At 46.0% G+C, this 25,333-nt stretch overlaps 2 protein-coding genes across 3 annotated transcripts; one reads left to right on the top strand and one right to left on the bottom strand.

The window, feature by feature from the left end:
• Positions 1-9,049: 9,049 nt before the first annotated feature.
• Positions 9,050-11,721, bottom strand: clec14a (C-type lectin domain containing 14A). Of its 2 annotated transcripts, XM_080870163.1 has the most exons (3): positions 11,553-11,721; positions 11,323-11,429; positions 9,050-10,921 (listed from the first exon to the last, which is right to left on the bottom strand). In XM_080870163.1, exon 3 carries the CDS (start codon positions 10,885-10,887, stop codon positions 9,880-9,882), a length of 1,008 nt encoding a protein of 335 aa, XP_080726289.1. In that variant the 5' UTR covers positions 10,888-10,921; positions 11,323-11,429; positions 11,553-11,721; the 3' UTR covers positions 9,050-9,879. The 2 variants fall into 2 exon arrangements, with proteins under 2 accessions (XP_080726289.1, XP_080726288.1); XM_080870162.1 differs by lacking the exon at positions 11,323-11,429 and having other exon boundaries at positions 9,053-10,921; positions 11,553-11,718.
• Positions 11,722-18,627: 6,906 nt separating this feature from the next.
• Positions 18,628-25,080, top strand: foxa1 (forkhead box A1). The gene is made up of 2 exons (XM_080870160.1): positions 18,628-18,873; positions 20,674-25,080. The coding sequence occupies exons 1-2, from the start codon at positions 18,808-18,810 to the stop codon at positions 21,838-21,840; spliced, it is 1,233 nt and encodes a 410-aa protein (XP_080726286.1). The 5' UTR covers positions 18,628-18,807; the 3' UTR covers positions 21,841-25,080.
• Positions 25,081-25,333: the final 253 nt, after the last annotated feature.

Below are 25,333 nucleotides of genomic sequence, written 5' to 3'. Positions count from 1 at the left end.
TTAGCAAGCAGCTATATGACTTTAACATTTATCAGCTGTTCACTTCATAGATCACCAGAAGCTTTTTATAACGAGCCTGTTTGTTTGATAATGTGCTTTATTAGTGACGGTGGATTTCTGCACACCCACCACACCCACACCGGGGAACATCCCGGGAACTGACACTGAGATAGTGGACTCTAATAAGTACCTGGGTGTTCACCTGAACAACAAACTGGACTGGAGTAAAACACTGATGCTCGTTACAGGAAGTGTTGAGTGGACTCTACCTGCTGAGGATACTGAGATCTTTGGACTGCAGTGGGCGCTCCTGAAGACCTTTTTTTTTTTTTTTTTTACCTTCGTGGTGTTGTCTGTTGGAACAGCAGCTCGTCTACAGCTGAGAGGAAGCGGTTGGATAAGAAGGCCGGCTCTGTCCTTGGATGCCCCGTCAACCCAGTGCAGGGGGTCGGGCAGTGTCTCCACCCCACGCCTGACGCTCACGCTGCAGGTCCTTCCTCTCAGTACCTGTTAGACTTTATAACCATCAAACACAATAAGTTGTTTACATCCTGCTGGTATTTGCAGTTTTTCCATTTTCTGTAAGTAGTTATTGTTGCTTTTAAGCGCTTTAGAAAAGCTTCACATTTCTTTGGCCCAGACTAAGCTATTCATAAGTATTCATTTTTTCATGTTGTAAGTTTGCCCAGTTCGTTCTCGTTCTTTATTCGTTCCTTCTGTGTAAATGGACTTTTCTGCTCTCCCGGAACAGTCGGAGCGCTTCACAACATGCCAATTTCCCCAATGAGGGACAATAAAGAATATTTCTACTCTGTTTCTGTCATGGTCCTGGGTCGTTGACCCAGCGTTTTGTGTTTTGTGATTATTTCCCTCTGTTCTAGTTATTCTGTGTCCTCCCCCCTTGTGTCCGGTTCGGGTTCTAGATTTCCTGTTTTGTTCTGAAAGTCTGTGTCTGTTGTCATTGTGTTCAGCTTGTGTCCTCCAGTCATCATGTGTATTCAGATCAGCTGTTCTTCCCTCCTGTGTGCGATTACCCGATTACCTTGTGTGTGTGTGTGTATATAGTGGGTGTCGGTCTGTGTTCGTTGTCGGCTCGTCTGCGTTCTATGGTGTTCCTGTCTCTGCGTCTCTCTGCCCCGCACCCCTTTTGTATGGTCTCAGGTTTGTCATTTAGTTCTCCCAGTTTAGGTTTCTTCAGTCGTTTTGTCATGCCTCACTGCCTGTTTCTGCCATTGTCACTTTGTAATAGGGGTGGGTTTTTATAATCGATTCATCGATTAAAATCGATTCTGGCTTGGATAACGTAAAATCGATTCATTAAAATCCTGAATCGATTTTTTAATATAAATTTATTTTGCCCGAAATGCCAGAATCTCTGGTGAAAGATCACAAAATTTCAAGAACCACCAAACAGTTAAGACAGTAAATGAGAGCAGGTACACGGATTCTGCACATAGACTTAAACAGACAGCGCGACCTGCGGATCAGAATCAGTTAGATGTCGCCTTTCTCACGGTCCGGGCTGAAAGCCGACAGCTCGCTGATTCTGATCTGTCGGCGGGTCCGCGCTTTGTGTTCACGCCCTTTATGCGCTGATTCTAAAGCTGTTGGTTTGATGTCTCTCCAAACAATATTGACGAACCAGCAGCAAAAGAAGCTTCACATAAACATTGTCATGAATTCACTCTGACTTTTACTGTTTTGCTTCCAACACGATGCACAGCTCTCTCTCTCTCGAACAGTTTCCCTTTCTTCATTATTCGCTTGCTTGTTACGCACAAGTCTACTGTTGCTTACAGCGCTGTCGGCCGCTGTTTTTTTTCCCTTTTACATTCTTCCGAAAAGAGAACCTCATTTCTGCTGTTCAATACTGAACAAATTTAAACTTTTTAAAATTATTCAAAATGCAAAACGCTTAACCGTGTCTCTAATAAAACCGCTGTAACGTCAGAGGTAATGTTCATATGTTGATTAATGGTTTTCTTTCGTTTTTGATGTACTGCAGAATATTTTTATAAAATCCCAGGCCAGGAAAATCACCTTCATGTTTTTCTGTGTTTTATCTTCAGCTGCTTTGACACAAAGGCATCTGCTGTGATGCTTACACCTTTGATAAAGTCTTGCGTGTGTCAGCTTCCTTTTTATTGATACAAAAATATGTAAATGTACTGATCTGAATTATATTTCTGACTGTCAAAATTTCCCAGATTTAAATCGAATCGAATTAAATCGAATCGTGGATCGAATCGATTCGGGACCTTGTGAATCGGAATTGAATCGATTCTAGAAATCAGTGACGATACCCAGCCCTACTTTGTAAATAAACATCACTCGTATCATCAGTCACTGCTGCATTTTGGGTCCTCCCTTTCCTCCACACCACACGGCTCATTCCGCCAGCCGTGACAGTACGAGCCGACCAAACATGGACCCAGCGGCATCCGCACCTCCCGAGGAGCTTCGGGAGGAACTAATTGGCTCTGTTTCCAGGTTGGTTAACCTATGGCTCGAGCATGAGGGGGAAGCCAGGCTACAGCAGCTCATCTCTGCTCACTCCTGGCTGCTGGACTCTCTTCACCCGCTCGCACAGGACTTCATACTCAACGAACTGCACCTTCACCCACCAGCCGCTACCGCTTCCCAACTCAGCCCGGCGGCGAAGATTTTGCCCGGCCCGCCGGAGGTTTTGCCCGGGAGGAAGCGACGATCGCGCCGTCGGCGCATCACCCCACAGCCGAAGACTAGGACTTTGGAACTGCCAGCTGTGGTGAGTGAAAAGGACCCTTTTTCTGTTTTGGACTGTGTGTCTGTTTATTCCGGGGCTGTGTTTTTTGAGTCGGCTGCCCTGCCGGTAGCTCAGTTAGCTGCCCAGCAGCCACTAGCTCAGTTAGCCACTCAACCGTCACCCCCATTACAGTCACAGCCAGACCTATTAGACACTTGGTTACAATCCATAGCTCAGTCAATAGCTCAGTTGACAAGAGACTCATCCGCCTTATTATCACCTATTCAGCCATCGTTGTCACCAACTCCTCCTGCACAACAAGTTAAGTCCATCCAACCCGGAAAGAACTATTTTTCACCTGTTCATGTCAAGCAGAGAGACACACCACATAATATTGTAATCAGTCCTCAAAAGCTGGCCAGCCCAGAGACTGTGACACACTCCAGGGCCTCCCCAGAGGCTGGGTCCCAGCTCCCGGCCGACTCTGGACCCCTGGAGATTAAGAAGCCAGCTGAGGACTGTATCCGGCTGTCGCTGCCCGAGCTGGGTCAATGCTCTGTGCAGCTGCAGTCTGCCTTGTGTTTGCCAGAGGCCCGTGTGCCTGCTGGTTCTGAACTGTGCCTGCCAGAGGCCCGTGCGCCTGCTGGTTCTGAACTGTGCTTGCCAGAGGCCCGTGCGCCTGCTGGTTCTGAACTGTGCCTGCCAGAGGCCCGTGCGCCTACTGGTTCTGACCTGTGTGTTCCAGGGGCCCCGGTGCCCACTGGTCCAGAGACTGTTTTCGCTGGGGGGCCCGAGGAGCCCGTCCAGCCTCCTGCTTCGCCTGCTGGGGGGCCCGAGGAGCCCGTCCAGCCTCCTGCCTCGTCAGCTGGAGGTTCAGGAGAACCTAGCCAGCCTCCTGCCTCGTCAGCTGGAGGGCCCGAGGAGCCCGTCCAGCTGCCAGCTGCAGCCTCATCATCCTCGCCAGCTGCAGCTTCATCCACGCCACGGGCAGCAGCAGCTTCATCCACGCCTGCAGCGCTACAGTCTCCGGCTTCCACGCCGTCGCCTGCTGCAGCCTCATCGTCCTCGCCAGCTGCAGCCTCCGAGCCTTCATCCTCGCCCGGCTGCAGCATCGTCATCTGCCTCGCCTGGCCCGGCTGCAGCATCGTCATCTGCCTCGCCTGGACCGGCCTCCGCTTCAGCTTCAGCCGCGCCTGGACCGGCCTCCGCTTCAGCTTCAGCCTCGCCTGGACCGGCCTCCGCTTCAGCTTCAGCCGCGCCTGGACCGGCCTCTGCTTCGGTCTCGTCTGGTGCTGCGACGGCCACGCCACCTTCGGGTCCCGAACTGCCGCCTCGACATCGGCGGTCATCTACCAGGCCGCTGGTGGAGCGTCATCGTCAATATGGACGACCTCCTAGACGCCGCCGCTGCCTTCCGCGCGGTCGGCCTCCAGACTTGTGTCATCGCCGCCATTGCTGTCCGCACGGTCGGCCGCCTGAACGGTTTCCCCGTCGCCGCCGCTGCCGTGTGCACGGTCGGCCCCCTGAACTGCCTCCACTCCGCCACCGCTGCCTTCCGCTCGGTCGGCTTATGGATCTACGTCGCCGACGTGGCCGGCCTCAGAAGATGAACTGTCCTGGACTTCTGAGTTGTCAGCCTCCGGGCCGGCCTCCTGAACTGTGTTTTGTTCTCGTGCTCCAGCATGTGTGGTTTTGTTTTGGACAATTCTCTCGGTTCGCTGGAGCTTGTTTTGTTCCCTCCGTCCTGGGCCCCCGCCGCCCGCCCTGGGTTGGTCGTCTGTTTTTGTTTTGGGCTGTCTGGAGCCAGCCCTTGGAGGGGGGGTACTGTCATGGTCCTGGGTCGTTGACCCAGCGTTTTGTGTTTTGTGATTATTTCCCTCTGTTCTAGTTATTCTGTGTCCTCCCCCCTTGTGTCCGGTTCGGGTTCTAGATTTCCTGTTTTGTTCTGAAAGTCTGTGTCTGTCATTGTGTTCAGCTTGTGTCCTCCAGTCATCATGTGTATTCAGATCAGCTGTTCTTCCCTCCTGTGTGCGATTACCCGATTACCGTGTGTGTGTGTGTGTGTGTGTGTGTGTGTGTGTATATAGTTGTCGGCTCGTCTGCGTTCTATGGTGTTCCTGTCTCTGCGTCTCTCTGCCCCGCACCCCTTTTGTATGGTCTCAGGTTTGTCATTTAGTTCTCCCAGTTTAGGTTTCTTCAGTCGTTTTGTCATGCCTCACTGCCTGTTTCTGCCATTGTCACTTTGTAAATAAACATCACTCGTATCATCAGTCACTGCTGCATTTTGGGTCCTCCCTTTCCTCCACACCACACGGCTCATTCCGCCAGCCGTGACAGTTTCTACACAAATAGATGGACATTCATTAAAGGTACAGGTCAAGGACAAGTTTATTTATACAACACATTTCCAAACAGTCCATGTTGCACAAAGTGCTTCAAAGTGTAAAATGCCACCAAAAAAATAAAACAATGATGTAGTAAAATATAGAAAAAACAAACAAGTAGATGAAATAAGTCAATAAAAACAACTAAAATAACAACCAAGGCTGTCAAAACCAAAATATTTAGGTCAAAGTGTGTTAAAAGGCAGAGCATAAACATGTGTCTTTAGTAATGATTTAAACTCTCAGAGTTTGTGCAGATCTGATCCCATAAAGATTATTCCAAAGTGTGGGACCTGCCACACAGAAGGCTCTGTCACCACGAGACTGAGGTTTGGTCCGTGGAATGAATAGCATTTGTTTTGAACTCTGGAGCATAAATAAACAGGAGCTCAGACGAGTGAGAGGCGGCTCGGCTGGTAAGTGCCTTAAAAACAAAAGTAAGAGTTTAAATTGGATCCTGTGAGAAACAGGGAGCCAGTGTAGAGGCTAAAACTGCAGTTACGTGCTCCAGTTAGCAGCTGCATTTTGGACGAGCTGTAGACGACAGAAGGAGGCCTGGGCCCTATTTCAGGAAGCCGGTTTAGAGCAAAATCTGAGTAAGTATACCCTGAGTTAACGAAAACTCTGGGTTTTCGGTTTCACAAAGCGAGTTTAGATTAATTCTGAGCGAGTTACTATGACAACACACTCCGTGAAGCTAACCTGCCCCCTAGCAGGTTTACTTCAACTAACCCTAACTTTCTCCGCCTCTTTGTCGGAAACCAGACTGTAGGAAGTGTCAGACATGGCGTGTCCCTTCCTTGAAGAGCCAGTAGATGTTGAAGCCCAAATTCTCCGCAGAGCTTTCCGCCGGGAGAGAGTGATTAGAGCGCGTTTGGACATTTTATCATTTCCTGATGATTTTCTGTGTGAACGTTACCGTTTTTCAGCACAATCTATAATTTCTTTGAATAACATCCTCAGGCCTAATATTGCTCATGTGACACATCGCCGACATTCTCTCAGTTCTGTACATATTATTTGTATTGCACTTCGGTTTTTTGCAAACGGGAGCTTTCTGTATAATATTGATGACGCTGAGCACGTTTCCAAGGCTACCGTCTGTCGGGCAGTCAGGAATGTTACAGTTGCACTGAAACGTCTCCTGTACTCGTTTGTGGTTTTCCCCGGTCATAGACCCACAAGATTTATCAAAGAGGGATGCCACAAAATTGCAGGTATCAGGATGAACGAAACTTAATTCATTTATTCCCACGGTTCCCAGGTGTGATTGGCTGTATAGATGGCAATCACATTCCAATCATTGCTCCTTCAGTAAATGAAGGAGACTATGTGAACAGGAAGTCTTTCCACAGCATTAATGTACAGGTACATAGTTCCCTGTAGCATTTCAAACTAACAAATTATTTCATTATAGTAATGGATGCTAATTTGTGTTCTCTGCACTGTGAAGATCATATGTGATGCTGCCAACATTATCACAAATGTGGAAGCCAACTGCTCAGCCTCTGTGAGTGGTGGTGGTGGAGGACCCCCACCTGTTTTTCAGGCCTCCGCTTTTTTTCTGTTGGCTATAACGGGTCACATTTGAGCATACAGAGTAAGCAAATATGTACTTGTAATGTGCTCAGATAATTTCAATAAGTGCTTACAGAGGGGAAATTAATGTAGCCTCTAACAGCAATTGATTTACATAGGACAAACAGACCAAGCACTATGGCTCATAATACAATTACACCTTACCTGTTTGGACTATATTTTTATATTTCATTTTTACTTGCTGCCAGGAACGTTTGGGGCCTGTTGGGTTGCACCTGCGCTCAAATCACATCACAAAATCAAATGTATGAAATAAAAAATAAAATAAAATATAATAAAATAACGTGTTAAATGGGTGGAAATCCCTAGATCAATGTTTAAATTAACACTCATGCATTGACTCTGTCGGCCATGTTTTGCCATGCATGCTCCCTTTCTTTTGCAGCTGAGGCTGTTACTTTTTTTCCGCAAAATTTGCATGTTATCGCCCACCCCCGTGACATCACGCTCCAAAGCCCTATACTGCCATCAGAATTTCGGCCTCAAGCGCTGTAAAATACATTGACCGCGCCTTCTTTCCCTCCGTCTCCATGGTGACTTGCTTAATCTGTGCTCCACTAATCAGGGCTTTATGTATCCTCGTGCGCGCGCTTAACTTGGGGTTAAAGCAACTCCACGTTGATTGAACTAATTGTTATCAGCCTTTCTGAAACCGAATATTCCGAGTTGGACAGTTCGGGGTTACTCAACCCTGAGTATCGTTTTTCACTCTGAGTTTTCTAAACCGGCTTCCTGAAATAGGGCCCTGGTCCAAACCAAAGAATTGCGGTAGTCCAGTCTGCACGTAATGAAGAGACGAATAACATGTTCAAAGACATTGGCTGGAAGGTGTGGCTTAACCTTGGCCAGCTGTCTTCGATGAATAATGCTGGATTGGACTGCTGCACTCACCTGACTACACAGTTTGAAGGAACCATCGACGTGCACACCAAGGTTTCTAACATTTGTCTTACAGTAGCAGGATAATGGGCCCGGAGCACTGTCACTGTGATTATTAACGAAGTTACCAAAAATGACAACTTCTGTTTTGTTTTCATTTAATTTTAAAACATTTAAAGACATCCAGGCAGCGTAATAATAGCTGAAGTTGGTCTGTCCCTGCTTTTAAAGGCAGATAGATCTGCAAAACAGTGCAATGAAAGGTTGTAGCGTGAGAAAAGCACCTGTGATCTCTGATGAAGGGCTGGGGTTAGCAGAAGCAGCAGGACCGAGTCTTGGAATCAAACTACCAACCAAGATTACAACAAGACTGTGTGAGGTGCGCAGGACTTCAGGTTCAAACTTCAGGCCTAACGCCGCTGTGCCGCACGCAGGTGTGCCTCAGTTTCACAGCAGCCAATCAGGAGCAGGTGGTAAAACAAAGCCCTCCAAAATAAAAGTTTCTAAACACTGGACCGGAGTTCAACTCACGCTCTCACATACTGTTACTATGACAACAGCAGTCCATTACTCATGGCCCCGGCCTCCACATCCTCTGGCTTCCTGACATTCTTCATACACTTCCTCCAGGAAACAGGAAGCATCTGAGTCACCATAACAACAATCAACCCCCAGTGTGTGTGTGTGTGTGTGTGTGTGTGTGTGCGCGCGCGCTGATCTAAATATCTGAAATAGAGTGGAACTGTTCGTCTCTGCTGACGAGCCGTTTCTGGGCTTGTGATGAGAAGCCGAGTAAAACAACATTGACACAGACTTCCCATGATGCACTTGATTACTGAAGGGGACGACAGATGTGTTGATTGGTTGCACCGACTGAACTAAATGATCCGTTTGTGTCTTTTTAAACAGAAACAAACTAGGTTTAGGGCTGAAATCAGAGCTCCTGTTCACAGGCGTGATTAATCAGATCATCAGTCACATGACCTCCCCCTGGGTCAGGGGTGGGGGCAGTTTCCTGTCTGAACTTTGCTGTTCTTCAGGAAACAGGAAAAGCAGTTTGTAAACACAAAGTGGCTGCTTGCTGTCCTGCAGAAACCCCGGTACATGTGGCCAAAAGTATGTGGACAGCTCACTGTTTCCATCATTGCAGCAGCAATAGGTTGGCCTTCGGGTGTCCACAAACTTATGCCTATAATGATGCACAGGGATGCTTTCCTGTACCAGAAACAGCTAAACATCGTAATTATGATTCACTTTAGACCTTGTGTACTTTGCTGTTAACCTCTCTCCAGAGATCTGGAGTTATCCCAGCAGATGTCCCAATAATTTGGGCCACATCCTGATTAAAAAGAGACAGCAAGTTTCTTGAAGACGTTTCATCTGAGAAGCTTCTTCAGTTCTGAGAGCAACTGGTGGACAGTCCCAGATTTAAGCCCTATGGGAGTTGCTCTTAGAACTGAAAAAGCTTCTCAGATGAAACGTCTTCAAAGACACTTAAAGAAATCTAAAAGAAAGATGCTTTTTTTCAGAGCTCCTTAGATTACGATGACCTGGATGACCGAGAACCTTCACAGACACTAAAATATGTGGACAGCTGTGATACTATAGGATCATAGATGCTGGTGTCCACATACCTTTGGGACGTTTTGGGAAGTGGAAGACTGAAATTTTTGTTTTTGTAAAACATTTTAAAAAAACTTATTGATGAACATGTAAAAGTCCAGCATCATCAGGTAACAAAGTTTAATAAAGTTCTGTTTCATTCAAAGATTACTCAAAAACAGGAAATCAGCAGATTGAGCCAAACCATCAGTTTTTCAAAGTAAACTTAACTTCCATGTCATTCAGCAGTGAAATTACCTTTTTCTTTAAACATTTACAGTGAAGTGAAATGAAGATTAAGTATATTCTGTCCTTAAATAAAGAAGAATATTTAAACAGGTGAATTTAAATGAGCAGTAAAATGAATTTAAAAGTATTTAAACTATTTGTTCTGCTACTAGGCAGAATGAGTGAATTTTATTGGGTCATTTAGATAAAACTGATCAGATGTTAACTCAGTTCTTAATTTATTGATCTTTTCTAAATTAACCAATAATGAATTCAAGAACATCTACCTGTGAACAGTTTGTGACAGAGGTCAGGGGTTATTTTGAGCCTAAGTCCACAGACAGGTAAAAGCCTTCAAAATGTCCAATAATTGAAAAACAATCAACAATTTTGTAACTAAACACAGCCAATCACAGCTCTGTTCCCTCGTATCACTGGCTTCTCATTGGTCAATTAGGCTGTTTAGGCCAATGAGAAGGAATCTTTCCTGTTTTTGCTTTTCATCTCCATCTTCTCCGCCTTCTTTATGGCCCGTTTCTTTGACCGCCTGTTCAGGCAGCATTTCACCGTCACCGCGATGACCACCAGCAGAAAGACCAGCACCCCCGTGGCTATCAGCACAGGGAGCAGGATGGTCGACCACAACACAGAGTCTTCCTCTTTCTGTGTGGCATTGGCACACTCTATTTTGATGGCAGTGATGTTGGCCAGGGCTCCGTTCTCCAATCGCCACACGGTGGGTTCTCCTGAGCAGACCAGGTCAAAGCTAATGGAGGACCAGCACTGCACCTGGATCTTCATGTTACCCGAGAGCATTTTGAGTGAGCGAGCCTCGGGGATAGAGGGGCGCTGGCATGAACGCAGCTCTGCGGAATGAGAGTCATTAATAAATCCAGGTTCACGCTTTGGTTTTGATGGTTTTATAGGTGTGTCCTCAGGTGGAGGTGGTTCTGATCCTAGCTTGATGGTGGTGTCCCCATCCTTCACTTTGCAGATAAAAGCGTTTTTGTCCTTATGGCAGTTTAAAGGAATCAGACCCCAGGTCACATTCGACCCATCAAACTGTCCCTTCAGCGCCGCACACCGGTCTGTGGTACAGGTATGTTCTGGGTCCTCCGCCCATTGGCTCACCTCTGACTCCTCGCTGTTGTTCTCTAACCACTTGAATCCCCTCAGTGGCTTGGACCTGTCTATACACTCTGAGCTGGTGATTCTCAGCCCGACCCAGAAGGTGAACTCGTTTTGAAACGGCTCTGATTTGAAGATGAGCTTGAGGATTTCATCCACTTCCTGTTGGGTGGCAATAGTGGTGAGGACACTGCTGCCGGGACACTTCTTAGCGGCATTGTTGAAGCTGAGTTTGTTGTGGTTCAGGGTGTATTGTGAAGACTGGGCAGAGGAAATATTTCTTAGCAGGAAGACAAAGATGCAAAGATGCAAAGTCCAACAGCTGCAGAGCTGAAACGCCATATCCTCTAGCTCCACCCCTCTGGTGATGGTGTCACTATGTCCAGAGATCAGAAAATCAGTTTGTTATTTTTAAATTAACATAGTCATAGACAGGATTTGACCTACTCTAAAGCTAACCTAAGCTGAACTTAACCCAATCTAGACTCTGTCTAAACCTGACCTAAACTCAGTCTGATCCCAGCTTTCACTCGGGCTGAACCTCTAACTGCCGTGCGAATTGATCATTAACAGTGGCTCATTTGCAGCTTTGCTCCTGGTGTGCAGAGATTCTTCCGAATGTTACAGCAGACGACGACTGAAGCAGCTTTTCGTTGACACACATTAAATCAGCGCTTCACAGTTTTTCGGTGAACACTGCCCCCCCCCCCCCCCCCCCCCCCCCCACTGGTGAATATCTGAGTTACATTTGACCGAAGGGGTAATTACAAAAAGTACCTTTAGAGCAGTTTGTCCTGAGAGACGCTGAAAGACCTGAATCTGCAGAAAAACTCTTTTTACAGCTGATCCTGGCAGAGTAACTTTTGTCGTCTTTGTTAAATGTCCTGAGCAGATTTTTAAACAAATAAAAGTTCTCAGCTTCAGCATTGGATTTTCTTCTGTTTTTATTCTATTCAAATCAATAATCACGTCTGTTTATTTTACACTTTCTAACTTGTCCTCCTCACCAGTCCAGTCGGTTTCTCCTCCTTCCTCCTCCCTCCTGCTCCTCTTCTCTCTGTTCTTTCCTCCTTTTTCTCGCTCTTTCCAGTTTCTCCTCTTCTTGTTTGTCACTCCCGCTTTCTGTCCTCCTTTATCTCTGGTTCTCCTTCAGTCACACTGCCAGCCTCACCCTCGACCACACAGTGCCTCCCCCTCCTCCTCCTCCTCCAGGACAGGATGTGTGTTGTGTCTTGATACGGCAAGCTGGTTTCCTCCAGAGAAATTCTGCAGCCCAACTTCAGGTTTCAGATCAGAGCACAGATAAGGAACACAAGTGCTATGGACGTCATCGCAGCTCTTTTACTCAAAAGAAACTAAGACCATGGAAAGCAGAACGTACCGAGATCAATGCACAGCAGCGTGAGCGGTGGGAGGAAAAGTCAACACAAATAAAATGTTCATTTTTTTAAATGGACTCTGGTTCAAAGCCATTAAAGGCAGATCATGTTTAGAGTCATTCTCTGTCTTCAATGTAGGAACATGTGAACATTCAGTGGAGGATAGAGAAAAAAGGTCCAGCTTTAAAATTTAAAACATGCGTTTATCTACCAACCTGAATGACTTTTATTTTGAAAATCCCACAAACACGAATCTTCAGCTTGTACAGACGCGCTCCTGCGACACATGCACACGTGTTATGATGCTGATGCTTAGCGATGCTGAGCTCCATTTGGTCTTAGACAAATAAGTAAATTCAGATTATGCAGTCAGGTGCAGACTGTGTCTATGAATCCTCTTCAGAGAGCTCTGCCACTCGTAGTGCTGTAATAAGCTTATTTTATATCATTAATCAAGTCAAGTTGGCTTTATTGTCACTTCAACCATATACAGTTAGTACACAGTGAAGCGAAACAACGTTCCTCCAGGACCAAGGTGCTACATGCAACATAAATTTACAACATAAATTAACAGAAAACACTAAACTAGCTAACTAAGAGGCCTAGTTAGCTGGCTAGCAGAGACAAGACAGACTGACCTAACATAAATTACAACATAAATTAACAAAAACTAACTATCTAAGGAAGACTTTTTTATTTTCTTTTTTATCTATTTATTTATTTTTTGTTAACAGACAGCAGACAACAAAGTGCACGTGCAAATGTGCAAACAAGAGCAGCAAAGTGACAGAATGATAGAAAAACACAACGTAACATAATAATAAGGTTTTGTGATGATGAGTTGAGGTAGTGGAGGAACAGTAAGCATTCCTTAGTGTAGCAGCAGAAATTAGGAAGAAAAGAAGTTAGTGCAAAAAAGTCCAGTAATAATATTGTGCAACAGAACATTTACAGGTTGGTGTGTGCGATAGATTGGTGGTGTAGGTCAGTGTGTTTGCGCTTGTGTTGATTAGTCAGTCCAGTCTCAATGTTTTGGGGTAGTTGAGTTAAGGTGTGTGTGTGTGTGTGTGTGTGTGTGTGTGTGTGTTTATCAGTCCAGTCCCTTTTTGCTGAGGAGACGGATGGCTTGTGGAAATAAAGCTGTTGCACAGTCTGGATGTGTGTGCCCGAATGCTTCGGTACCTTTTTCCAGATGGCAGGAGTGTGAAGAGTGTGTGAGAGGGGTGTGTCCGATCAGCCACAATGCTGGTGGGTTTGCGAATGCAGCGTGTGGTATAGATGTCCTCAATTGAGGGGAGAGAGACCCCGATGACCTTCTCTGCTGTTCCCACTATCCGCTGTAGGGTTTTGCGGTCCGATATGGCACAGTTCCCAAATCAGACAGTGATGCAGTCGCTCAGGATGCTCTCGATAGTTCCTCTATAGTTTAATAGTTTAATAGTTTAATTATTTATATAGCACATTTAATTACAACAGGAGCGTTGACCAAAGTGCTGTACAAGAATACAACATACATAATAAAACAACTCTATAGAAGGTGGTCAGGATCGGTGGTGGAAGCTGGGCCTTTCTCAGTCTTCTCAGAAAGAAGAGACGCTGTTGGGCTTTCTTGTGCAGGGAGGAAGCCCAACAGCGTCTCTAATGTGACCTCCGTCTCCTCCTCACAGCCAGGTTCATGAGGAGCAGCCCGTGGAGAAAAGGAGGCCAGATGTTTGGAGATGCTTCTCACAAGAAAGCTGCAACTGTAACTTCAGCAGGTCAGCGCTCAGAAACCACACAGGATGAAGCTCCACCAAAAACAAAAATTACTGATGTTTTTGGTGGAGCCTCCATGAGTGACCTGCTGGATGTGAAGGTGAAGACACCTGAGTCCAGTTTACTCAAAGAAGCTGCACGTTTAAATACAGAGGAAATGACTCCTGCGCACCTGTTCGATGGTCCAGCGTCGGATCACCAGACTGAGTCTGAAGCAGATTCGCCTCTTTAGTGTATCATCGACGTGCCGGCCTGAGAACCTGCGCGCACACACACACTGGACTGATGCCATCTAGTGGACAACAACAGTGTTGTTAAAGTGCTCTAAAATAAAATACTGCTCCAATGGAAACAGAAATGAAGAAACGGTGAGGTCATGTGACTGATGTGATTGGGTGGAAAGTGCAGCTGTGCAATGCAAGCTTTGATGACTGCGCATTAATCATTCGATTTTCTGTGTATGTCTAAAATATCTAATAATCCCATTAAAAATGATCGATCTGGATGGATTGCACAGTCACACCTGGGGGGCTGATGCATGCTCAGGTACACGCTTCATCAGCGTTAACAGCACAGGAAAGTGGTCATGGCTGCTTCCCCGCAGGTTTTACATGTACTGTTTCACACGGCCACCAGAGGGCTCCCTCAGCCTTCAAACAGGTGTTAGCACACGGAGGCTGACGTGGGGGGGGGGTGCTTGGGACCTGGGTTGGGCCACCTCGACCTCAAACAGTCACAGCATGGATAAAGTCACTGAGCTGCAACATCAGCGTGACCAACAAAATCTCGCTCTGGCTCCTCAACTTCGGCCCTGACACAGACCTGAACACCAGATCAGACGTCCCTGCATTTATTTCTGCTAACACCGGCGTCACCTGCAAAGAATCACCTGAGCCTGATCGCGGTGAAGTCGTTCACCTGTGCTGGGTCGTCTGCAGGACTCTTTGGTGGATTGTGGGTAATGCAGCCTGATGAGGTTAAACTCAGAGAAAGTTTCCTCGTGCACGGATGTTTTCATAGCTGGGTTACAGGTGGAAACTCCACCAGGTGTGCAGGTCCAGGAGTCCCAACCCAAATCCACCTGAAATTTCAAACTGAACAGCAGGAACAGGAAGCAGCTGCTGAACAGGAAAAGAAGACAGCAGCGCTGCCGTCAAACATCTGTACATGACTTTTTTTCCATGCATAAATGAATAAATACACAATGCAGTCAGTTATTACCAGCACAGAGTCATTGTCGTGGTAACGCCCTTTTCCCCACCAACGCACCTGGAGTCAGTTCCATGCTTATGTCACTTCCTGTGACTCCCTGTGTGTCCAGGATGACCGCCTGTGCACATCTGCACCCTTACACGTGTGAAGTTCCTTTGTGCCTTTATTCTCCTGCGTGTGATTCTTCGTGCACTGGCCTGATCTTGTGGTCTGCAGAGGGCGCCGCACAGACCAGCTGCTATCATAGGTCAAAGGTAACGTGAACAGAAACCTGATGATACCTGCAGCATGTCAGACTCCAGCTTCTGATTGGCTGTTTTGATTCTGCTCAATCAGAGGAGCGCCAGGAAGATAATTCCACAACACTAAATCTGCTGACAGGAGAGAGAACACCTGTGTGAGAGAGAGTTCAGGTGAGCGTGGAGGTCAGAGGTCACATGGTGTTCATGTGAGCACAACACTGTCTGTTTGACCTGCAGATGAACTCACTTGACATCCTCGGCCATGACTCACAGCCGAGAGATATTTCCCCCACACAGAGAGAAGGAGTTCACAGGAAACCACGGCAACAACAGGGCTTTAATAACAGACTGTGACACACACACACACACACACAGTAACACAAACACACACACACACACACACACACACACACACACACACACACACACACACAGTAACACACACACACACACACACACACACACACACACACACACACAGTAACACACACACACACACACAGTAACACACACACACACACGGTAACACACACAGTAACACACACACACACACACGGTAACACACACAGACACACACACACACACACACGGTAACACACACACAGACACACACACAAACACACACACACACTAACACACACACACACGGTAACACACACACACACACACACACACACACACACACTAACACACACACACACGGTAACACACAGACACACACACACACACACACACACACACACACACGGTAACACACACACACACACACACACACACACTAACACACACACACACACACACGGTAGGACACACACACAGACACAGTAACACACACACACACACACACACACACACACACACAGTAATAAAAACACACACACACACACACACAGTAACACAAACACACACACACGCACGGTAACACACACACACACACAGACACACACACACACAGACACACACAGACACACACACACACACATGGTAACACACACACCCATGGTAACACACACACACACACACACACACACACACACACACACACACACACAGTAACACAAACACACACACACACACACACACAGTAACACAAACACACACACACACACACACACACGGTAACACACACACACACAGTAATAAACACACACACACAGCAACACAAACACACACACACACACACACACACACACACAGTAACACAAACACACACAGTAACACAAACACACACAGTAACACAAACACACACACACACACAGTAACACACACACACACAGTAACACACACACACACACACACAGTAATAAACACAAACACACACAGTAACACACACACACACACACACACACACACACACACAGTAATAAACACAAACACACACACACACACACAGTAACACACACACACACACACACACACACACACAGTAACACACACACACACACACAGTAACACACACACACACACACACAGTAACACAAACACACACACACACACACACACAGTAACACAAACACACACACACACACACACACTCACACAGTAAGACACACACAGTAATAAACACACACACACATACACACAGTAACACACAGACTTACTGTTAATGTGTGTGGTCTACAGCAGCCTTCTGATTGGTGGATGTTTGGTGTTAGCCTGATATGAAGATGAAGCTGGAGACCCTCGTCCTCCTCAGTGGGTCCCACAAAGCGGTGAGGTCCGGGTCTTTGGCTCCGCCGCTCCTGGAGCCGCTGTGTCTGTGCGTAGGCGTGCAGGTGACAGGTGAGTCAGTGAGGAGCTTTTAGTGAGATTTACACCCTCGTGAGTCACAACGAAGCCTCCTCGGCGCCGGCCTCCACGCTGTCATCGGCGCCATGTGAAACACAAGGCAGGAGTGAATAAAAAACTGGAAACAGGAGCGAAAGGTGCAGCGTGACATCAGAGGCTGAAAATTCTCTGCATGAAATATTCATACCTCATGTCACACAGGTGTGTTCACAGTTCACACAGCCACGCCGGCAGGTAGGAGGAGGAGCAGGTACTGCGTGAGTCACATGACCCAGTCTGCTACTGCATGAACTTGCTCTGACCCTGAGGGACGCACACACGAAGATGATCTGGTCTCTAAATGCAGGTAAAAGGAGACCCGCTCTCACCTGTCCTGATTATCACACCTGAAGTCAGGTTTACCTGCAGACTGTGACCCCTGACCCCTGCAGTGGGGTAACATCTGGGTGCAGTTTCTATCAGAAGTTAAAGGCGTGCTTTCACCTCTGGAACGTTTCATCTGTGCTTAGTGGCTCTGAAAGCATCACAAAATCTGGCTCTTCCATACAAACAGGTGCTGCACAGGTCTGAGGGTCTTACCTGGACTTCCATCCTCACCTTAGCTGCACCTCAGTGAGGAGGTGTCCTCCCGGGCCTCCCCCGTGTGTCTCTGCTCAGTGTTTGGTGTAAGTGTCCTTAAATCCAGCAGCTCGTCCTCTTAATCCAGTCCGATAATCTGCCGCTGCGCTCGCTCATTAAAGCTCCATACCGGACCGTCAGCTGGAGCAGAGGCTGATCTGGGACCAGCCAGTATAATAATAATAATAATAATAATAATCACCCTGAATATGTTTCTTTGTGGCTGTCGGGTCTCTTTTGTATGGAGGAGGAGTCCTTTTTAGGGCTTTGCTGTGGGTCTACCTCTGTGCGTGTGCAGGTCTCATTCACTGACCTGAGTGCAGTCAGACCATCAGCGCTGAAACATCTGGAGCTTCATGAAGCCACAAACCAGCTGTTTAACGCTGATGTGTTTCCTGCATTTCAAACACGTTAAAGATGATTTGTGCTTATTAAACTTTAAACAGCAAGCCTGCCTTCAAGAAACCCAATCAGCTCCTATGGTTTTTCACATTAAAAGCTCGTGCTTATTTTTTAGGGTTTGACTATAATTGAAACTCTTATTGTGAAGGACGATGCCTCTTTTATTTAAACACAATGTGAACTCTTTAACGAGGTGTTCAATGTGAGACTAAAAACTGTTTTTAAAGGGACGTTTGTACAGAAGTGTGAAAGCTTGAGACGGCATTACGTAAAACTCGAACTGTGTTTTGAGGATAATGAGAAATAATGAATCTTTCACCTTAATCCGCGTGTGCAGGATTATTTCATGACGTTTTGAAATAATCCTGCACACGTGATTTAATATCAGTCTTCAGCAGAAATGGAGCGAAAAATCCTTTTTAGACGGACCTTTGTATGCGCGGCGGCGGCACGTGCACTTTTATGTTTGTCTATTGAAATATTTTTAAAATGTTAAAAAAATATAAGATTTAGTTTTTATTATATGGGGAGTTTAAATAAAAACAAAAATCAAACATTTTCAAAAGTTTATAAAGAAACGGGCCCGGCTCCGGTTCGGTGAAGTCGCAGGTGGAGGCTGAGTGGAGGAATGACTGGAGGAGGGGGGGGGGAGCAGCGGAGGGCCGGACCTGCACGGGGAGGAGGAGGAGGCTCACATCAGTCCGCAGGTCACCATCACCTCCTCCTCCTCCTCACTAACTCTCGGCTCGGCACGGCACGCTTCCACCTGGAGCAGCGCGCAGACACTCAGACGGGAACAGGACCGGGAGGCCAGGAGACCCGGAGCGGGACCTGCAGGATCCGCGATCCGGCCGCGGGCTCCCGACATGCTGGGCACGGTGAAGATGGAAGGCCACGAAGCTCCGGACTGGAGCGGATACTACAACGAGGAGGTCGGTCACCGCCGCGCCCACGGCGTTAGACCCGGGCCAAGAGCCGGGATAAGAGCCCGGCCGGATTAAAGCGTTTAACGGGAAAACTGCGCGAAAGTTCTCCGGTTAAATTTCGGGTTCCGGTTTGGTTTTAAAACTGTGTTTTTTTTATTTATCTTTTATTTATCAGAAAATCCAAAGCACGTAAAAATGAACTTTATCAGAGAGAAAGCGAGAGATTTAAAAAAATCTGTTTAATCAGCTTTAAATCTTTCTTCAAACACGAGCAGCAAAATCAGAGCGTTTGGTTCCGGATAATATATCTTATATTAACTCTATAATATTTAATATTAAATAAATACACTTAATATAACAGAAAAAAATCTGCGGCGATTTTATTCAAATTAAAATAACAAAGATAAAAAAAAAGTTTCAGAGAAAATCAGAACAAAGAAGCTGAGACTCTAAAATCGGGTCTTTTTCAAACTGACTCTGGCGCAGACACGAATCCGCTCCTTCGCTGCGGGTATTGATCACTGATTATCGGAAATAATAATAATAATAATAATAATAATAATAAGAAGAAGAAGAAGAGCCGCTATTACCGGATAAACCCGAGTTAATTTTCCAAGGATTGTAACAGAAACTATTTGTTAATCTCTCTGATGTGAAAACTTTTATTTAATCATTGATTCATTTCATACGTTTCATTTTTAATTATCTCAGTTCTGTTTCACCGCAGAAAGTCACAATTATATTAAAGAAATATAAACAATAATAATCACAGACAGCAGTAACGTTTTTTATGTTTCAGTGAAATCTAAACAAACTGCGTTTATTTCACCTTCACGACGTGAAAGTTTAAATAAACTCTGATTTATTTTAACTTTATTTAATCGTTACTCCGTCAAGAAAAACAATCAAAATAAACCAGAACAAAAAAAAAAAAACATGAATATTTTAAATTAGATTCTGAATGAGGATGAAAATCTTCCGATAATAAACTGATAATCAATCATTTTATTTAATGGGAAAAACGAAGCTGTGGTTTTATTTTTTATTTTTATTTATTTATTTTAAACCCGTTTAATAAAACAAATCTGAAAATGAAAATCAAACTGAAGTTGGAACAAAGAGTAGGAGGCCGCTGCTGACCGAGCCTCAGTGAGAAACAATAAAGTTTAATAATCTCAAAATAAACTGCAAATTAAAAAAATTTAATTTAATTTAATTTGTTCTGTTCAGCTAATTAAAACTTTTAAAATGTGAATGTGGAGGAGAAACTCGGACCCTACATACAAGTAAAGTATTATCATTGTTATCAATAATAGGACGCTTTAAGAATGAAAATCAGGTCCTGTCACTTCAAACTGTTCATCAAATACACAGAAAACGTTATTTAAATGTTTTTTAAACCAGGTTCCCAGGCATGTATCATTAATGGACTGCTCTTTATTTCTTACCGAGCGCTCACACACATACACTTCAGGATTGGAAGAGCTGGGCATCGCGCCGCTGACTTTTCCTTTGATCGGCGACCCGGTCTTCCTCCTCCTCCGGTCCTGGGCTAAGATCTCTGGACCAGGCTTAACCATCCTCTGCAGACCTGACTGTCCACATGATTCTGGAATAAAATCTGAGGAGACTTAATCAAGTTTCACATTTTTACAGGCAAACAACCAGCAGGGGGCACTGCAAAAGGACAGTCCAACAGAACAAACTGGGTCTTAGACCTGGTTCTGGTTTCAAACTTTTCTGTACTTAGTCCGATTGGTCAGCGTCTTGGTCCTGGTTCTGACTGGTTCTGGTCTCTCTCTGCAGGTGTACTCCCCAATGGCCAGCGCTGGGATGGGTTCTGGTCTGGGGATGGGCTCCATGTCCGGCTACATGTCGAGCACTGGGACCACGTCAGGTTCCTTCAACATGTCCTATAGCGGCACTGGTCTCAGCCCTGCCCCCGTAGGAGCAATGGCGAGCTCTGCTCCGGCGGCCATGACGGGGCTGGGTGGGGGAGTGGCATCGATGGGTGGGGCCTTGAGCCCATCCGGGATGGGTTCGGTGTCGGCCCAGCAGGCCTCGATGGGCCTAAACCCATACGGCCCCATGAGCCCCAGCATGAGTCCCGGCATGGCGTATGGCGGAGGCGGACTAAACCGAGCCCGGGACAACAAAGCGTTCAGACGGAGTTACCCACACGCCAAGCCGCCATACTCCTACATCTCCCTCATCACCATGGCGATCCAGCAGGCGCCCAGTAAGATGCTGACGCTAAGCGAAATCTACCAGTGGATCATGGACCTGTTCCCATACTACCGACAGAACCAGCAGCGTTGGCAGAACTCCATCCGCCACTCGCTGTCCTTCAACGACTGCTTCGTGAAGGTGTCGCGCTCGCCGGACAAACCGGGGAAGGGCTCGTACTGGACCCTGCACCCGGACTCCGGGAACATGTTTGAGAACGGCTGCTACCTACGTCGCCAGAAGAGGTTCAAGTGCGAGAAGAAGATGTCGACCAAGTCAGACGGCAGGAAAGAGCAGGTGGGCAGCAGCGGAGGCGGGGCTGCGTCTCCCGCAGGGGATGCTCTCAAAACTCCGGGACTCCTAGACTCCTCACTGCCCTCCTCCAGCCAGGCTGCTTCGCCCCCCGGGCTGGACCTGCGGGGAGGCGTGGGCGGGCCATCCGACCTGAAGGTGTCCAGTGCCCAGCTCCTTTCCTCGCTGTCACTGCCCCCCCACTCCATGGCTCACGAGTCGCAGCTCCATATCAAAGGAGACCCGCACTACTCCTTCAACCACCCGTTCTCCATCAACAACCTGATGTCGTCCTCGGAGCAGCAGCACAAACTGGACCTGAAGGCCTACGAGGCCCTGCAGTATTCCTCCTACAACACCGGGGTGGGGTCCGGCCTCGGGGGGAGGACCATGGAGCCGCTGGAGGCTTCCTACTACCAAGGGGTCTACCCCAGACCACTCCTCAACACCTCATAGTAGCTGCTGCACCTCCTGCTGGACTCTCTGCATGCAGCTGTCATAGACATCCTGTTGGACTGAGACGGACTTCTGAACTCCTGCACTGTGACCGAACCGGGACGCCAACAGACATGATGAGACTGACCCCAGGTCTGTGAGCTGCTTTTACACACGAGTCACAAATGATCTGAGGTACAAAAACAACAACCGGGTCAGACTTGAACCAGAGTCCAGATTGTGATCCACCTGAAGAACCCTGGAAGGTAAACCGCAGGGTTCTGCTAGGAGGTGGAGCCTGGGAGTCCTGGTTCTGAGTCTGATCCTGCTTTGGTTGGGGACACAGAGAAACCCAGTACTGCAAAACCAGTGTCATCGGACCCGTTCAATACTCAGTTCCCACCGGTGTAACCAGACTCCCTTCAGCAATGTCAGTCTGCATGTATGCAAAGCCATACCAAACTTCATTCAAGTTTTAAGTAATTTAATGTTAGTTTTCATCTAGGCAAATCCAAGACAAGCTCTGTATGTAAGCATGAATATCCGCAGTTAGTGTGGGTACTGCGGCTAGTTTAACATTAGTCTGCATGTAGCATGAGTTGTGACCAAACTCCATTCAAATATCAGTGAATTTAACACACAGACGTGTGGTTTGAATCAGTGGCTGTTGCAGATAAAGCTGCATTAGCTAACTTATAAAACACCAAACAGTTCTGTAAGTTTAAAGTGTGAAGACCTTTAGGTTTCTCTGATCCAGGTCAGAGACTCGGTTCTTTAAGGACTCGGTCAGAACTCTCTGCTGTCTCTGAGATCCTGTCCAGCAGCACACATTAACATTGACCTTTCACCCTCAAGTGTGACCGAGCATGGCTCTTTCAGCTCAGGCATCTGTGAAACTGTTGGTGTCCCTCAGAGGGCCACGAGCCGCAGGTTGAGCCACAGTGGTTTGGAGTCCTGCTTAGAGCAAGGTCAAAGGTCACACTGCAGATATTTACAAACACATTGATGATCAGGACTCGTCTTTCTGATCAGGATTTATTTCTCCCACGACCTTGTCTCCTCCTCTGCTGACCTCTGGCAGGGTCGCGCGGCCTAGCCTGAGAACCTGCCGCTCAGATGAAAGGCTTTTCATTTAAAGGATCATTTCACCCCAAAAACAGTCCCGCTCTGCCATTCTCACCACACATTCCTCGCCGCCATTTGGGCTGGAGGAAGCACTCAGTCAGGAAAAGTGTTCAGAATATTGAAGTTAAAGTACTCTGACGTAGCTGTTACTAACAGAGAAAATTAAAATATTTGTAGTCATTAAAAGTTTATAAAGATAAATAAATGTCCTGATACAGCAGCTTCTGTTTTAAAAGAAGCATTCATCTTAACAGGGTCACGGAGCAGGAACAGCACGAGGACATGTCTGATTTTCAAATCGAATGCAAACAAGTTCATTTGACTTCCTGTGAAGCTGAAACTTCGAGATCGCAGAACCAGATTGAGGGTCACACAACATTGACACAACACTCAGCATTCACACAAAACCCACATGACGTTCACTCAGCATTCACACACAGGTGAGGCTGAAGCTGCTTTCAGGGTTTCAGTACTTTTACTCAAGTAACTTCATTCTGAGTACTTTTACTTGACAAACTTCAGACGTTTATATGCTGCTGCAGTTTGTCACTGGAACTTTTTTTTTATTGATCTAACAATTTATAGACGCGCAGCTGAGACGATCGATCAGTGATTTGATGATTTATGTTTTTCACTGAAAAATATTTGCTGCTTTTCTTTTTACGTTTGAGGAACTATTTTAAAAACCAAACAACAGCAGCACTTTAAAACAAGCTCGACAGAAACAAGAAACAAACCCAATGATATATATCAATAATTAGAGAGTATTTTTACTCTGATTACTGTTAGTATTCAGTGTAACTCAAACCGGTTATGATTTTCAGTTATAAAATCAAACGAGTTCGAGCTGAATGAAAAAAATCGAGACAAAAAAGAATCGTTAATGACAGTAAACTTCTTCTCACGGGGTTAAAGCACCTGAGTCACGTGACTGGCAGAAAAGCACCTGATCCATTTTATCCAATCACAAACTAACCACATAAACCTGAATTACATCATAACTCATCATTATTGTTATTTAAAGGTGTGTTTGGGGTGGAATAACCTTTATTAAATTTGAATTCATTGCCAGTTCATCGTCTGTCACTTAGTTTCAAACTGGAGTTAAACTTTCAAAATTAGTTCATTGCAAGAAGCTTCAAAATAGGAGCGTGGAGTGTTGGAGCACTTCCTGCTTCTGAGCATGCTCTGTAGCTCTTTCTTGGCCTGACCTGTGTTTTAGCGCTCCCCCCGACGTGACCGGAGACACGAGGCCGCAGGAAGTCTGCCAACGGTGCCCTCCATGCCAGACTGTGAGGAGAGCAGTTGTAACATCACAGCCTGGGATGAAGGGCGTGGCGTTCTGTCGCTGAGGTGTGCCGGTCACTTCCTGCTCGCGAGTTTAACCACTTGACGGCACCTGCAGCAGAGCATGACTTCACATGACCTCTGACACATAAACAGGAAGCAGAGAGACTCAATAATCAACAACGGATCGAGCGTTGGGTTCATCCTCCCATCAGTCGATCGATGATCTGATCGGTGACTCTGTGTGTAGAAGCAACATCACTTCCTGTCTTTGTATTTAACCCATCACAATTATTAATTATTGATTATTACCATGTGCATGAATGAAGTGGGAGGTCTTCTTCTTCTCCTTCTGTCGCGTCCTCGTCGTGAGTGTGTCCTTCGTTGGTTTTGATGCATGTTTTAACTTATTCTGTCATTTTCAAATAAAAACATGGAACGCTGCAGGCTGATCGGGTTATTGATTGTTGATCGATTCAGACGTGTTTCATTTATCGACCATTTACGTTACTGATTACAAAACAAACAGACCGATGTTGGAATCAGCTGATAACCGATCAATAAATGTCTCTGCTGCCCTGTGAAAACCACGTATCTCGCTCAGAGAACTAATTTATTTATCAGGAGAACAAAATTACTGATCACTTATGACTAATCAATCACATGCAGCAGTCAGCTGATAACAGCAGAATAATCAGAACTGATCGATCAAGTATCAGTAAATTCATTTATCTTCGATAAGCTGAGGACAAAAGAACATTTTCAATAAAAACATTGAGAAGAACGATCTGATTTTTACTGGTTTTAATTTTGTCTCTTTGATTTCATTTAATCGAGAAAATTGTTTCCAATAATCGTCAATTTCAGCAAAAACAAAGAGCACGAGTGACTCGAAAACTCGTCCGTCACTCGCTGTGATCCTTCAAGACTCACTGAAAAAGTACAATCAAATAAATAGATACATAAAATAAACGATTAAAATAAAATGTGTATTTGTTTTATTTTATTTTTTTGTTAGTTCTGGTGGACAGAAAGCTCGTATCTCCAGGCTTCTCTGTGACCGCGTTTTTGTTTGTTTGTTTGTTTGTTTTTAGTGTAAACA

The sequence above is a fragment of the Rhamphochromis sp. 'chilingali' genome (assembly GCF_963969265.1).
Source record: "Rhamphochromis sp. 'chilingali' genome assembly, chromosome: 21".
NCBI lineage: Eukaryota > Metazoa > Chordata > Actinopteri > Cichliformes > Cichlidae > Rhamphochromis > Rhamphochromis sp. 'chilingali'.
Note: the sequence above shows the minus strand (reverse complement) of the source record. Positions and strands in the feature narration are given on the sequence as shown.

What these genes read in the sequence shown, in the direction of transcription:
- foxa1 (XM_080870160.1), top strand. Translation starts at nt 18,808, where the DNA reads ATGCTGGGCACGGTGAAGATGGAAGGCCACGAAGCTCCGGACTGGAGC. An exon ending in GCGGATACTACAACGAGGAG is followed by an intron (nt 18,874 to 20,673) that starts GTCGGTCACCGC and finishes CTCTCTCTGCAG; the next exon opens with GTGTACTCCCCAATGGCCAG.
- clec14a (XM_080870163.1), bottom strand. Translation starts at nt 10,887, where the DNA reads ATGGCGTTTCAGCTCTGCAGCTGTTGGACTTTGCATCTTTGCATCTTT.